Source organism: Crocuta crocuta, unplaced genomic scaffold (assembly GCF_008692635.1).
Source record: "Crocuta crocuta isolate KB4526 unplaced genomic scaffold, BGI_CrCroc_1.0 scaffold152, whole genome shotgun sequence".
NCBI classification, from domain to species: domain Eukaryota; kingdom Metazoa; phylum Chordata; class Mammalia; order Carnivora; family Hyaenidae; genus Crocuta; species Crocuta crocuta.
Window position 1 is genome coordinate 3,630,191 of NW_027528798.1, and position 16,056 is coordinate 3,646,246.

Genomic DNA, 16,056 nt, shown 5'->3' on the forward strand with positions numbered 1-16,056 from the left:
CCCCTGCGGGCAGGGACAGGGTATGAGGCCCAGGCAGACAGTTTAGATTATATATATTCTACATCTACTATGTATCAGGCGCTGGGGACCCTGCAGGGAGAGAAACAGACACAGGCTCAAGCCCCTGCTTTTGTGTAACTTATATTCTTAAGCTAAATATATCACCTAGCGGTAAGTGCTGTGAAGAGAAAGTGATGGCGGCTCCTCTAGACGGAGCGACCCAGGGAAATCCTCTCTAAGGAGTTGGTATTTGAGATTCCCGANATTTATTCTCTCCCCGTCCTGGAAGCCAGAAGTCCAAAATCAAGGTGTGGACAGAGCCGTGCTCCCTCTGGAGGCGCGGGGGGGGGGGGGGGGGAAGGGGGGTTGCCCTGCAGGCATTCCTAAACCCCACCCCCTCCCTGCACCGCCTCCGGAAGCGCTCTCCGACAGGAAAGCCCTTAAGGAGTGCTGGGGAGCAGCTGTCATTGGTGCCTGGCAGTGCGGGGCGGGGCGACGCTAAGAGGGACCGGCCTGAGTAGCTCCCGGATATGTCGGCGAAAACGCCGCAGGAAAACCCCACCAGCCCGCGGAAAGAGAGACAGCGGCGAGAAAGTCAGCTCCCGTGGGACGCATGCGCAACGAGTGCAGCCTGCTGTGACGTGCGCATGCGCCTGCGCGAGGGCGGGAATCTTAGAAAGGCAGCGGGCGGTGGCGGTGACGGTTGCGGTCGCCACGCAAGGCCTGGCGGATCCGTGCGCTGAGGACAAGGGCTGAAGGAAAGCAGTGCTGCTGCTGGGTCGGCTGCGAACGCAATGCAGACGCCGAAGCAGAAGCATCACCCCTTCTGCTTCAGCGTGAAAGGCTACGTGAAGATGCTGCGGCTGGTGAGGCCGGGCCACCGGGTGGGGGCGGTGTTGACGCGTGCTCAAGGTCAGCGGGAGATGGCTCTCAAGTACAAAGAGGAATCCCCTGCCCTGTCTTTCAACCTAGGGCTGCCGGGAGGCAAGGCAGTTCAGTTCACTGTGCACCCCGCGGGCAGAAGGAGAGAGAGGCGGCACAGCCCTGCCCTTCAGGGGTTCACGGACTCACAAAGCAAAGTGAGCACGTCTGGCCGTGAGTGGCCTCCACTTGGCCCTGCACACCAGCTACTCAGGTTACTAGGCCAGGCAGCGGTGCTTCCAGCCCGCTTCGGGGCGTCGGGCCTGGCAAGCACCCTGCACTCAGTTCTAAACAGAGGTCTGGAGAGAATGAACCATGATTTGGAGGAAGGTGCCCTGGCTGGTTAGAGCAGTGGAGACTGTCAAGGGAGAATATGGGGAAGGAATTCAAGAAAAGCAAAGGAGAAGGAAAAAAATAACGTTTAAATTTTAAAGAGGTGACCTCTCTCTTTAAAGGAAGGGATGGAAATAGAAGTTACAGGGAAACAGATCCATTTACTATGAGGAAAAACTGTCTTTTGGGAAAGTTGCCCAAATTAAATGGCCACACCACTTGAAAAGGGAAGTATATTCCCGAACAGCAAAGGTAACAGGCATAGATGAGCAAGGATGCTGTAAAAGAGATTCAAACTTCAGGTGAGTGGGTAGAACAAATTGCATACACTGTCCCTCCCACACCAAAAAGTCTGTGATTCTGAGAAATAACTATAACATAATACAAGTCCAAATGCGTGAGAGAGGTTTCAAAAATTACTTTGACAAAACCATTTTCTAAGATCATAGAGACTTTGGATAGAGCTATAACATGACAGCTCCTAAGAACATGACATCGACAGACTCCCTGGCACTTATCAGCTTATTTTTCCTTTAGTTCACTTTAACATTTCTGTGTTCTATATATATCTTCACTTGGAAATGAGGTGATTGGATGAGATTAATTATCAAGGTTTTTTTCACTTAAAATTTTTATCAATTCTGATTGCATTCTACTGAGGTAAGAGAAAGTATGTAAAAAAGTGAAACATCAGAATTGTTATAGGTTTTTTTTTTTCCCTTTTTTCCTCCACAGAGTTCTTTGGAGAATTGTTTTTCTCTAACAATTTATTTTAAACTTTGCTCCCCAGTGTTTTTCATGGAAATTTTCTAAGTTTAAATTTGATAGTAGATTCCAGCTTACTAAGAGTTAAGGAGTGATGAGCAGATGATAAGGAATTCTAGCAGTCAGTTTACAGACTTTCTTGAAAAGCATTATAGAGAAAAGTAAAAAAACAGGAGTTTCTTTGGGGAGCAGGATGAATGGAAGGTGTGTGTGTGTGTGTTTTAAGAGAAGACAACTTGGATATGTTTATAGTTTGATGAGGAAAGGAGCCAATGAGAAGAGACTGAAGGTCTCAGAGAGAAAAGAAGATATGTAGTAGTAAAAGATCAAGGGAACAAATGTGGGAAGTGATGGTATTAGTTGTGCAAGTGGAATAACAGAGAGGGATACCTAGTTCTCTAAAACACAAAGTGAAGTCAACATCCATACATTTTAGTCATTCCTCTTTTAGATGTGTGTATATATGGCATAAGCCCATTTAGCCTAATTTTACTTTAAAACTAAAATTAGATCATTTTAGATCATTTTACAGCTTAAACTTGCATTCCATATTGAATAAATCCTTGTTTGTTTGTTTGTTTTATCCTTATAGGCACTAACTGTGACATCTATGGCCTTATTTATCATTGCACAAGCCCCTGAACCGTACATTGTCATCACTGGGTTTGAAGTCACTATTACTTTCTTTTTCATAATTTTATATATGCTGAGACTGGATCGATTAATAGACTGTTTATTTTGGCCTTTGCTTGTAAGTGTTCAGTTCTATTAGACTTTTTTCCTGTCATAGTGAAACTACGCTTTGGTTTTCTTAAGCCTTTAGGGAATGTCTGATAGGCTTAGGAAAGAGGAACTCTATCCACTGCTAATGTGTTCTGTATTGTCTCTGGTGCAACCACAGAGCACTGAGCTCCATCTATTAGTAGATGTGACTGACCCTTCTGTCAGGAGATTTCACTTAAGTATAGATCTTCTAAAGAAATTTAAATTTAAGATCATGGTTAATAAGATTATAGCACATTCTTAATCTCTACCTCCCTTTTAAATACATGTTGATATGGCCTCAAAATTGGGGAAAAAGATGGAGGCCCAAGTATCCACGTCTTGCACATCTCTGATCACTAAATGGAAAACCCAGATAATTTGGAAGGCTGAATTAAAGCACAATGTTATCTTACTTAATTCTGGAAACATTAATACTAAATAATTAACTTATCTTGTACAACCTTATTTAATAGCATATGAACTTCAGCTGCGATACTTATAGCATTTAGAATAACTGCCCAGTGGAGTGCCTAAATGGTTCTAGAAACTGTCAAAATAGGCAGGTTGAAGATACTAGTTAAGATGAACGTGTCCCTTTAGCCTGGACTCTTACCCAGTTTTAGGAAAAACAGTGTCTTTACCTCTCTCTCCTCTTTCAAGTCTTATCCCCAACATCCTGTCTCTGTAGGTCTCCCTCCTAAGATCCCCTGCTGCCCTTCCCACCTTTGGATTGGCAACTGCACTGAAGCCTTCCTCTGCTGCACTTGTCTCATCCTCCTGGGTTCCAAAGTGCTGATAGCCAAGCTCATACCCCCTAGTTAAGGAGAGAGGACTTTAGAGTTATTCTAAAACCATAAGCATGCCTTCAGGTGGTACCTTCTAGAACCACTTTTGAAGGCCAATGATGAACGTTTCAAGCTAATCACAAGCTGAAAAGATCCCAAGAGGAGGAAGCTGGAAAACAGAGAAGACCTTCATAGCATCTCTCCAAACTACTTGATCACACTGTAGAGCTGGACCTGACTGGAGGGAAGTCTAGGAAAAGAGATCACAATGCCTTCATCATTTGGCCCTCAGAGTACATAATGTCATTTAGGAGCAGAAAGGGCTAAACTAAATTATTCCAGAGATTTCTGCAAGAACACGAAGAGCATGGTCCATATCCTCTTTATTCAAAAAATGGTATAGTTGCTCTTCACGTTCTGCTTTCCAAGGTTAATAAAATTAATACACTTTAGTATTTATTTTTCTCCAAACTATAATTCTCTGGAGGTTATTACCTGTCCCAGTAATACAGTTGGAGCTCTTAGCTGAATAGAATACACTGGGAGGGAGAGTGTCCTATGAGTAGTACACTGAAATTTAGTCTCCAAATCTTGAGGATCAAACTTTGCTCATATTGTAATCTCTTAGAAATGGTGCTATATTGGGGTACCTGGGTGGCTCAATCAGATAAGTGTCTACTCTTGATTTTAGCTCAGGTCTTGATCTCAGGCTCATGTGTTCATTCTTTGTGTTGGGCTCTGCACTGGGCATGAAGCCTACTTTAAAAAAGGAAAAATGCTGCTACATGGTCAGCTATGGGATTATTATTCCATTATGAAACCCAAATTCCTCTCTGCTCTTGATCTAATGGAATCAGTTGTTCAACAAGTGATAAGTGCCTGCTAATCCCAGCTTCTATAATGGGTTCTTTGATAAATCTTATACCTGTGAAATTTTCAGTGTAGTCAAGAAGCAAGATAGACCAGCAATTCAGTGTAACAGATGCTGCAATATATGTATACCCAGGATAGTGTAGAGGCACCCAACCAGTAGAAGGGGACCAAATCATCATAGGCTTTCCTGATAGAGGAAGCAGTTTATGTGAGGGGCTAGGGGGGAAAGAGTATGACCCTCAAGCAGCTGCACTTCGATCTGAATGGCTGGGATATTGAGTTGTGGAGAAGAGAGGGCAAGAGTGGAGGCTTGAGTGGCAGGAGAAGGTCAGAGCATACAAGGCTTTATATGCCCTGTGTTTTAACCCAAAGGCCATTGGGAGCTTTTAAAAATTTTTTAAGTAGTAGAGTGATGTAAGCAGCTTACAGTTTAGGAGATTGCTGGTGGCAGTATCAATAACGGCTTAAAGAGCAACAAAACTAGAGGTAGGTTTCAGAGACCACTTAAAAGTTTGGTTCTATAATCCAGGCATGAAAATTATAAAAGCCTGGATCAGGGTCATAACAGAAGCTGGAGAGAGAAAGGGGTTAGTGGGGTAGAATTGATAGGCCTAGGTAAATAAGAAAGATTAAGATTACCTGCCATTTAAATATCTTGAGATGATAATGAGATAGGAAGTACAGGAAAAAGAATAGATTTAAGGAAGGGCGAGGGAGAAGAATGCAATGAGTTTAGCTGGAAAATACTAGGTTCTAGTTGCTTATGGAATATTCAGATGGAAATGTTCAAAACCGGTCTGAAACTCAGGAGAGAGAGGAGTTAAAGCTGGAAGTCATCACCTTGTGATGGTAAATGAGCTCTGAGACTGGTCTAACTGGCACAGAGGGAGGGGAAAGCAAGCTGAAGGTAAAACTGGGAAATACCAACACACGGGGTGAAAAAGGAAGAGTAGCCAGAGAAAGACAGGAGAGAAACCAAGGGAGAGCTGTGTCACAGAAGGTAAAAGGAAAACATTTCAAAAAGGAGGGGTGAATATTATCTCCTGTAAAGAGAGAAAAATAAGTCCTGGAAAAACATATGTATTACTGTGTTAAAGAGGCCCCTTTACCAGAGTGGTGTGCCTCAAGTGGACGGGTGATAGTAAAGTTGAGGGAATAGTTAGACTGAGCAAGGGAAGAGAGACAACTATAATTACACTTGTAACTACAGCTATAACTCAGGGCCACCGAGTTGAACCCTGGCCAGGGACAAAGAATGGTAACGAATAGAATAAAGTCCCTACAGAGTAGTAAATGAGAACAGGAGCCAGGGCACAGATGGGGGAATTTCCTGGAGCTCTTTTACTCTAACAAAGTGAAGGACACAAAGATGGCTGAAGATTCCGATTAATCATGCAGTGATGCAGTGGTAACTTGTAAGTACTTCTGCCTCATGGCCACTGTCTTTACTAACTAAGAAAGGGCTTGGTCATATGCATTTAGATTTATTATGTTTATCATTGTCCCAAAGTTGCAGTAACTGTCACAGTGTGTAGAGCAGGCCTTCTCTGACTGTTAACCTCAAGTGTTCCAATGACAGGACACAAAGTGAACCAACCCAGGTCTTTACAATGGTATCTAAATACAGGCTCAAAATTTCTGTGAAATCTCCATTTTTGTAATTAAATTAACATTCTACATCATGATATATTGATGTTTGGTTTTCATTATAAAAACAATGTTTTAAATGACCATTAGGGATCATCAATGTTTTAAGACAGGTGCATCCTTTTCTATCCTGTAGTTCTCTACATTACCTAGAACACCACTTTTATCCAAAGCCATTCATATACACTTACCTGAATTACTCACTGGAGGCAGGGCTGTCTATCTGAAGTAGAGGTGTGGCTTGCCTTGAAGCAGAGCAAAGTATCCAACACAGAGAAGCATTAACCTAGAACAGTTAATATTTCTCACAAATGAGAAATTTTTTCTTCCTCTCTGCATCTAATCTTGCTCCATTCCCATTGTACCTCTTCCTATTTTCTTTTTAATAACCATGTTTCTAAGTTACCACAGGTTTGAAATCTGATATTTCTGTTAATACCTTCCTGCCTACAGTTATCTGCAAACAGATATAAACCATTTCAGAATAGACCATTTATCTTTCCCACACTATACATCCATTCAGAACCTAAGTTGCACCCTTTAAAGCCATTGTTCAGAAGGCAAATGCTTTGTTTCTAGAAATTATAAATGAATGAGCTACATCATCAGATAATAGCATAATCAGTCAGCCATTTCATACAGATCTGTCAGTTTTTTCATGAAAATTACCACTTTCTGCCAAGTGTGTGTAGCTTTTTTATTAATTGCATTTTAGTAACATTATAAAGCTGTTTGATTTACAGTATAAACTACTCCACATTTTATCTTAGCATTCCGACTTCCAGTGTACTACTCTATTATGAACCTTCCACACTATACATCAACTACTCCCAACCAGATGAGTTCTTCCTCCACCTACATTTAAATAAAAAAGAAATAGACTAGGATGGCAGGGGAGTAGGGCAACCCTAAGCTTGCCTTCTCCCCCAAACAGCTAGATAAAACTCAAATCAATATGAACACCTAAGAAATCAATCAGAGGTCTTAGAGAACAAAGCTGCATGTCTACGAATGGAAAAACAACCCATGGAAGATGGAGGAATTCACACCAAAAGAACAAGAAGAAAAGATGGCCAGGGATTTAATCATACAGATCTAAGATAAGATGTCAGAACTGGAATTTAAAACAATTACAAGGATTCTAGCTGGGCTTGGAAAAAGCATAGAAGACTCTAGAGAATCCCTTTCTGCAGAGATAAAAGAGCTAAAGTCTACTCAGGCCAAAATTAAAAATGCTATAACCAAGATGCAAACCTGAATGGTTGCCATAACAACAAGAGTGACAAAGCAGAGGAACAAATTAGTGATATAGAAGATAAAATGGAAAATATAATGAAGCTGAAGAAGGGAACAAAGATATGGATCATGAAGGTAGACTTAGGGAAATCAACGACTTATTAAATGGAATAACATTATTGGGCACCTGGGTGATTCAGTCGGTTAAGCATCTGACTTCAGTTCAGATAATGATCTCGCGGTTTGTGGGTTCAAGCCCCGTGCTGGGCTCTGTGCCGTCAGCTCAGGGCTTGGAGCCTGCTTCAGATTCTGTGTCTGCCTCTGTCTCTCCCCCCCACCCCCTGCTCATGTTCTGTTTGTGTCTCAAAAATAAACACAAAAATGTTTTAAAAAATGGAATAACATTCATAGGAGTCCCAGAAAATGAATAGAGAGAAAAGGGGGGAGAAGGTTTATATGAGCAAATTATAGCTGAAAACTCCCTAATCTGGGGAAGGGCACAGATACCAAAATCCAAGAAACATAGAGAACCATTAAACTCAACAAAAGCTGACCATCGCCAAGGCATATAATAGTCAAATTCACAAAATACACAGACAAGTAAAGAATCCTGAAAGCAACAAGGGAGGAAAAGGCCTTAACCTACAGGGGAAGAGGCAGGATCAGGTTTGAGGCAGATCTGTCCAAAGAAACTTGGCAGGCCAGAAGGAAATGGCAGGATATATTCAACGTGCTGAATGGGAAAAATATGCAGCCAAGAATACTTTAAGCTGCAAGGCTGTCATGCAGAATAGAAAGAGATAAAGAGTTTCCCAGACAAAAACTAAAGTTCATAACCAGTAAACCAGCCCTATAAGAAATACTAAGAGGGACTCTGGGGGTGGGGAGGAGAGACCAAAAGCAACAAAGACTAAAAAGGAATAGAGAACATCACCAGAAACATCAACTTTGTAGGTAACACAATGACACTAAACTCTATCTTTCAATAATCACCCTTAATGTAAATGGACTAAGTGCTCCAAATCAAAGGACATAGGGTTATCAGAATGGATTTAAAAAACAAACACTATATTGCTGCCTACATTTAAACCGAAATGTAGACTCATTTTAGACCTAAAGACATAGATTGAAAGGGAGAGGATGAAGAACCATCTATCATGCTAATGGATGCCAAAAGAAAGCTGAGTGACATATCAGACAAACTAGGTTTTAAACCAAAGACTATAACAAGAGATGAAAAGCAGCAGCATATCATAATTAAGGGGTCTATCAAGAAGATCTAACAATCAGGGTCCCTGGGTGGCTTAGTTGGTTCAACGTCTGACTCTTGATTTCAGCTCAGGTCATGAACTCACAGTTTAGTGACTTCAAGCCCCACGTCAGGCTCTGCACTGATAGCACGCAGCCTGCTTGAGATTCTCCCTCTCTACCAATCCCCCTCTTACACTCTCTGTTTCAAAATTAATTGCTCACAACTTGGAAGCACCCAAATATATAAATCAATTACTAACAAAATAAAGAAACTCACTGATAATAATAGTAGGGGACTTTAGTCAACTACAAGAAAAAAATTGGAAAGACCACAATTACATGGAGGTTAAAGAACATCCTAATAAGGAATGAAAGGGTTAGCCCAAAAATTAAAGACAAAAAGTAAATGGAAGCAAATGAAAATGAAAACACGACCTTTGGGATGCAGCAAAGGCAGTCCTAAGAGGGAAGTATATGGCAATACAGGTCTACCTCAAGAAGCAAGAAAGGTCTCAAACACACAATCTGTCCTTACACTTAAAAGAGCAAGAAAAAGAATAGCAAATAAAGCCTAAAGCTAACAGAAGAAAAGAAATTAATAAAGACTACACTAGAAATATATGATCTAGAAACAACAGCAACAACAACAGAATGGATCAGCAAAAGTAAGAGTTGGTTCTGTGAAAGAATAAAATTGGTAAACTCTTAGACTTATATCAAAAAGAAAAGAGGAAGGACCCAAATAAAATCACGAATGAAAGAAGAGAGATCACAACCAACACCTCAGAAATACAAACAATTTGAATATTATGAAAAACTAAATGCCAACAAACTGGGCAATCTGGAAGAAATGGATAATTCCTAAAAACGTGCCAACTACCAAAACTGAAACAGGAAGAAAAAATTTGAACACACTCATAACCAGCAAAGAAATGGAAATAGTAATCAAATTTCCCAACAAATGGGACACCTGGGTGGCTCAGTTGGTTAAGTGTCTGAATCTTGATTTCTGCTCATGTCATGATCTCACAAATCATAGGTTCAAGCCCTGCATTTGAGCACGGTCAGTGCAGAGTGTGCTTGGGATTCTCTTTCTCACCGACACCACCCCCACCCCCCCCGCCCAATAAACTAAAATAACATCTCCCAACAAATAAGTCCAGGGCCAGATGGCTTCCCAGGGGAATTCTACCAGACATTTAAAGAAGAGTTAATACAGGGTGTCTAGGTGGTTCAGTTGGTTGAGCATCCAACCTCAACTCAGGTCATGATCTCCTGATTCGTGGGTTCAAGCCCTACATTGGGCTCTGTGCTGACAGCTCAGAACCTGGAGCCTGCTTTGGATTCTATGTCTCTCTCTCTGCCCCTCCCCTGCTCATGCTCTGACTCTCTCAAAAATAAATGAACATTTAAAAAGTTTTTGAATAAAAAAGAAGAGTTAATACCTATTCTTCTCAAACTGTTCCAAAAAAATTGAAACAGAAGGAAAACTTCCAAACTCATTCTATGAGGCCAGAATTGTCTTGATTCCAAAGCCAGACAGAGACCCCACTAAAAAAGGAGAATTACAGGCCAATATCCCTGATGAACATGGTTACAAAAATTCTCAACAAGATACTAGCAAATTGAATCCAACCTGACATTAAAATAATTATTCACCATGATCAAGTGGGATTTATTCCTGGGCTGGTTCAATATTTGCAAATCAATCAACGTGATACACCATGTTAATAAAAGGAAGGATGGGAATCATGATCCACTCAGATGCAGAAAAAGCATTTAACAAAATACAGCATCCATTCTTGATAAAAGTCCTCAATAAAGTAGGGATTGATAGAATATACCTCATCATCATAAAGGCCATATACAAAAGACTCATAGCTAATATCCTCAATGGGGGAAAATGGAGAGCCTTTCCCTTTCAGGAATAAAATAAGGATGTCCACTCTCACCATTACTATTGACATAGTACTGGAAGTTTTAGCCTCAGCAATCAGACAACAAAAAGAAATAAAAGGCATCCAAATCAGAAAGGAAAAAAATCAAACTCTCACTATTTGCAGATGACATAATACTCTATGTAAAAAACCCAAAAACTCCACCAAAAAATTGCTAGAACTAGTACATTCAGCAAAGTTGCCAGATATAAAATCAACATGCAGAAATCTATTGCTTTCTATAAACCAATAATGAAACAGGAGAAAAAGAAATCAAGGATTGATCCCATTTGCAATTGCACCAAAAACAATTAGATACCTAGGAATAAACCTAACCAAAGAAGCAAAAGATCTATACTCTGAAAATTATAGAATATTTATGAAAAAAAGAAATGGAAAAGCATTCCATACTCATGGGTTGAAAGAACATTATTAAAATGTCTATACTACCCAAACCAATCGACAAATGTAATGCAGTCCCCATCAAAATGCCACCAGCATTTTTCAGAGCTAGAATAAATAAACATAAATTTGTATGGAACCACAAAAGACCCCAAATAGCCAAAGCAATCCTGAAAAATAAAAACAAAATGGAGACATCACAGTTCCAGATTTCAAGCTATATTATAAAACTGTAATCATCAAGACAGTATGGTATTGGCACAAAAACAGACACATAGATCAATGGAACAGAAAAGAAAAAAGGGAAGAATATTCAACTGAAAGAAAGATAATCTCTTCAACAAATGGTGTTGGGAAAACTGGACAACATGCAGAAGAATGAAACTGGACCACTTTCCTACACCATACACAAAAATAAATTCAAAATGGATGAAAGACTTAAATGTGAGACAGGAAACCATCAAAATCCTACAGAAGAACACAGGCAACAACCTCTTTGACCCTGGCTAGAGCAACTTCTTACTCGACACGTCTCTGGAGGCAAGGGAAACAAAAGCAAAAATGAACTACTGGGACTTCATCAAGATAAAAAGTTTCTACACAGCGAAGGAAATGATTTAAAAATAAAACACACACACACTAAAAAGCAGCCCACAGAATGGGAGAAGATATTTGCAAATGACATACCAGATAAAGGGTTAGTATCCAAAATCTATAAAGAATTTACCAAACTCAACACCCAAAAAACAAATAATCCAGTGAAGAAATGGGCAAAGGACATGAATAGACACTTTTGCAAAGAAGACATCCACATGGCTAACAGACACATGAAAAGATGCTCAACATCACTCATCATCAGGGAAATACAAATCAAAACCACAATGAGATATCATCTCACCCCTGTCAGAATGGCTAACATTAACAACACATGAAACAATGGACGTTGGCAAGGATATAGAGAAAGGGGAATCCTCGTATAGTGGTGAGAATACAAACTGGTATAGCCACTCTGGAAAACAGTGACCCAGAAATTGCACTGCTAGGTATTTTATCCAAAGGATACAAAAATACTGGTTCAAAGGGACACATGCACCCTGATGTTTATAGCAGCGTTATCAACAAAAGCCAAATTATGGAAAGAACCCAAATGTCCATCAACTGATGAATGGATAAAGAAGTTGTGGTATGATAGATATAGATATATAGATCTACAATGGAATATTACTCAGCCATCAAAAAGAATGAAGTCTTACCATTTGCAACAATGTGGATGGGGCTACAGTTTATTATGCTAAGCAAAATAAGTCAGAGACAGAAAAATACCATATGATTTCACCCATATGTGGAATTTAAGAAACAAAGCAGATGAACATAGGGGAAGGTAGGGGGAGGGGGAAAGAGGAGGAGAAAAACCACAAGAGAGACTCTTAACTACAGAACAAACTGAGGGTTGATGGAAGGAGGTAGATGGGGGATAGGCTAAATGGATGATGGGTATTAAGGAGGGCACTTGTGATGAGCACTGGGTTTCTTAAACAAAGAAATACGCCTAAGTAGTTAAATGATTGGTATATCATAGATTAAGAGAAACACTAGGGATCACTGTAGACCAAATACAATATAGGTGTCATTCTACTGTGGTAGTTTAATTTCCTAAAAAAAAAAAAAGAACCCACTAAGTTTATTTAATAAAATGGAAGTTTCCAAATCTGTTGGCAGCAGATTCTTTTTTTTTTTTTTTTTAATGATCTTTATGTAAAGCTGGCCTTTCTATTCTGTGTTTTAGGATATTATCAACTCAATGGTAACAACAATATTCATGATAATCATATCTGTATTGGCACTGATACCAGAAACGTCAACATTTATAGTGCTTGGAGGGGTAAGTGGAGGCCTTCCTGATTTCTTGCTTTAGGTTTAATTAGAATTCAAATTTGCTTGAAAAAATATATAGAAGAACAGGAATCTACACTGTATTCATCCTTGGCGCCCCTACGCCAGTATATAGTACCTAATGGCTTAATATATTTTTGTATGAGTATATGCCCTGATTACCGTGAAGGAATATGACTTCACCCAAAAACTGAAGTTAACCAAATATAAGTTCCTATATATTCCAGCTAGACTAGACTGAGAAAAGCTACTGGAATACATTACACTTAGCTCTGAGAAACTTGATGTCAAGCAGAAAGCCATGGATGACTTTCATAGCTCTCCCTTTTAAAGAAAAGGATACATACCACTTGTTAAGGTGAGACAGACTGCTCTGAACTCAGTTATTTCTTGTCCAGATCCTTCTTCAGATGGAATGTAATACAAGATGTCTCCTGATAAGGTTAGAAGAAGCCTTATATTATTTTGAACATTGCTTGAAGAGAAGCAAGGCAGTTTAATCAGACTTGATCCTGGAAGGCAAGCCAAAATAAAAAAGAGTCAAATAATATGGTTTTAGTTCCATCTGATACTCTTCTGAGATTTCCTATAGGAGGTTCAAAATCATTTGGGTTTTCTAGATTCTGATCTAAAGATGTGAATTAGAAAGTTCTTAAATAAATCTCCATCCTACTTCCTTATCTTTCCATGGTGTGGGCCACTTGGAAGAACCAACCATTCTCAGCCAGCCATCTATGTCAGAATCCATAGTTTTTCATCTCCTTCCTAAGCCCTAAGCAACTTCATAAGGGATAAAAATCATTCTAGAAATGATAGTGCTGTAACAGCAAGTTTTCCCTGTTGTCTTTAATCTTATTCCTCTACTATAAAGAAAGAGGGACAAGGCACAGGATTTACAGTTGACCCTTTACAACGTTGACCCCCAACACAGTTGAAACTTTTTAAACTTTTACTTCCCAAGAACTTAACTACTAATAGCCTACTGTTGCCAGAAGCACTGATAACATAAATAGTTAATACCTATTTTCTATATCATATGTATTATATGCTGTATCTTACAATAAAGTGAGCTAAAGAAAACATTATTAAGAAAATCATGAGGAGAAAATACATTTGTCGTACTGTACTACATTGGAAAAAAAAAATCCATACATAAGTGGACCTATGCAGTTCAAACCCGCGTTGTTCAAAGGTCATGTGTACTTTATTCATTCAGGTTCATTCTTTAAAAAGGTNTCTACACTGTATTCATCCTTGGCGCTCCTACGCCAGTATATAGTACCTAATGGCTTAAAATATTTTTGTATGAGTATATGCCCTGATTAACGTGAAGGAATATGACTTCACCCAAAAACTGAAGTTAACCAAATATAAGTTCCTATATANGTTGTTCAAAGGTCATGTGTACTTTATTCATTCAGGTTCATTCTTTAAAAAGGTGTACTTTGAGGGGGCGCGTGGGTGGTTAGTCAGTTAAGCTACCGACTTTGGCTCAGGTCATGAGCTCACAGTTCGTGAGTTTGAGCCCCTCATCAGGCTCGCCACTCAGCGCAGAGCCTGCTTCAAATCCTCTGTCTCCCTCTCTTTGCCCCTCCTCAACTTCTGCTCTCTCTTTCTCTCAGAAATAAACATTGAAAGAGGAAAAAAAAGGTGCACCTTGGTGGATGCTGACAAAGTACAGAGTTGTGCTGTCCAGTTCAGTAGCCACAAGCCACATGTGGCTATTGAGCAATGGAAATGTGGCTGGTCTGACTGAGATGAGCTATATACGTAAAATACACACTGGATTTCAAAGACTTACTACAAAATAAATGTAGAATATTTCATAATAGCTTTATTATATTGATGACATGTCAAAATTATATTTTAGGTAAATTGGGCTAAACAAAATATTAAAATTAATTTCACTTTTTTCCTTTTTAGTGTGGCTATTATAAAATTTTAAATTATGTGACTGACATTGGTGACTCACATTATATTTCTTTTGGACAGCACTAGAGTAGACCATGAGCCCACCCTATCCTCAACTTGCTTAGAGCCTAATACAGGAAACAGAAATGAAAACGGCTGTTTATAGAAATGAAAACAGCTGTTTATAAGCTATTGACAGGGTACTGTGGGGCACAGAAAAGAGGAAGCAACTACCTCTCTTTGGCAGCCAAATTTCAATTCGTCAGGAATACAGGGGAGGAAAGGGGGATGGTTCCGGGTAGAGGAACCAGCAACATGCAGAGTACCAGAGGCACAGGATAGGTAAGAGGTACTCAGTGTGGTCAGAACCTAAGAAGCTGAGTTTGAGATTCAGAATGGAAAATGGAGTGGTTATCCAGAGCCAAGAAGCCCAACTTCCAGACCATGGCCCAGCTTTCAAATAGCCATCAGAGTACCTAAAGACCTGGTTCTAGCTTATTCTCTTTACCTTAATTTTTTTTCCCCTGAGGCCTATTTAGAATTAGTTAAGTGTATGTTAAGTGCATGATCTTCAGTAGGGCTCTAAATAGGACATGTCGGAGCAAGTCAAGAGATCCAGGCCAGCATTTCAGAGCTCACACCACCTCAATATTATTTCTGCTCAGTTATCTTTTTCTCTAGGCAGGTATTGGGAAAACTTGGAAGTAAGAATAAAATGATCTCTGAAGTCTCTTCCCCTTTTAGTATTAGGTGGAAGCTGAGGGAGCAATCTCAGTACCCTAGCAGGAGAGGAAGCCAGTGGGCAAGACCATTTAAGCCTATGTGAATGACCCAAGTCCAGACCATGGTCACAGCAATGACAAAGTGTGTTTGTTTCCAGGTGTTTGGACTCCTGGCAGCAGTGTGCTGTATTGCCGACGGAGCCCTTATTTACCGGAAGCTTCTACGGAATCCAAGTGGTCCTTATCAAAAAAAACCTATTCATGACAAAATATAAGTTTTGTAATTTTATATTACTTTTTAGTTGATGGCAACTATTAAATATATTTCTTTATTCTTTCACATATTTTCTGCAGTTGTTCTCACTTTAATCTCAATATGGGAGGTGGAAGAAGAGTGGCCAGCGCTCACCCATACTGTAACTCCCAAGGGAGCCCTGGGAGCACCAGGACCTGATCGGATTGGGCTTTCCCGATCCGGGGCTGGGGTGGCATAGAAGAACGCAGCCGGACCAACGTAAATGGTTTCCGGAGCCCCCTTCCTGGCTGGCTGGCAGCACGGAGGTGTGGGATTGCAGGGACAGGGAGCTCCCAGGCTGGGCAGCGGCATCGCGTCCC

General features: G+C 40.1%; 1 protein-coding gene across 2 annotated transcripts; it reads left to right on the forward strand.

Moving 5' to 3' along the window:
* The first annotated feature begins 687 nt into the window (after window positions 1-687).
* LOC144224517 (chemokine-like factor) lies at window positions 688-15,781 on the forward strand. Of its 2 annotated transcripts, XM_077755524.1 has the most exons (4): window positions 688-866; window positions 2,612-2,770; window positions 12,702-12,797; window positions 15,600-15,781. In XM_077755524.1, the coding sequence occupies exons 1-4, from the start codon at window positions 795-797 to the stop codon at window positions 15,714-15,716; spliced, it is 444 nt and encodes a 147-aa protein (XP_077611650.1). In that variant the 5' UTR covers window positions 688-794; the 3' UTR covers window positions 15,717-15,781. The 2 variants fall into 2 exon arrangements, with proteins under 2 accessions (XP_077611650.1, XP_077611651.1); XM_077755525.1 differs by lacking the exon at window positions 2,612-2,770.
* The last annotated feature ends 275 nt before the right edge of the window (window positions 15,782-16,056 follow it).

What these genes read in the sequence shown, in the direction of transcription:
- LOC144224517 (XM_077755524.1), top strand. Translation starts at nt 795, where the DNA reads ATGCAGACGCCGAAGCAGAAGCATCACCCCTTCTGCTTCAGCGTGAAA. An exon ending in ACGTGAAGATGCTGCGGCTG is followed by an intron (nt 867 to 2,611) that starts GTGAGGCCGGGC and finishes TTATCCTTATAG; the next exon opens with GCACTAACTGTGACATCTAT. An exon ending in CATTTATAGTGCTTGGAGGG is followed by an intron (nt 12,798 to 15,599) that starts GTAAGTGGAGGC and finishes GTTTGTTTCCAG; the next exon opens with GTGTTTGGACTCCTGGCAGC.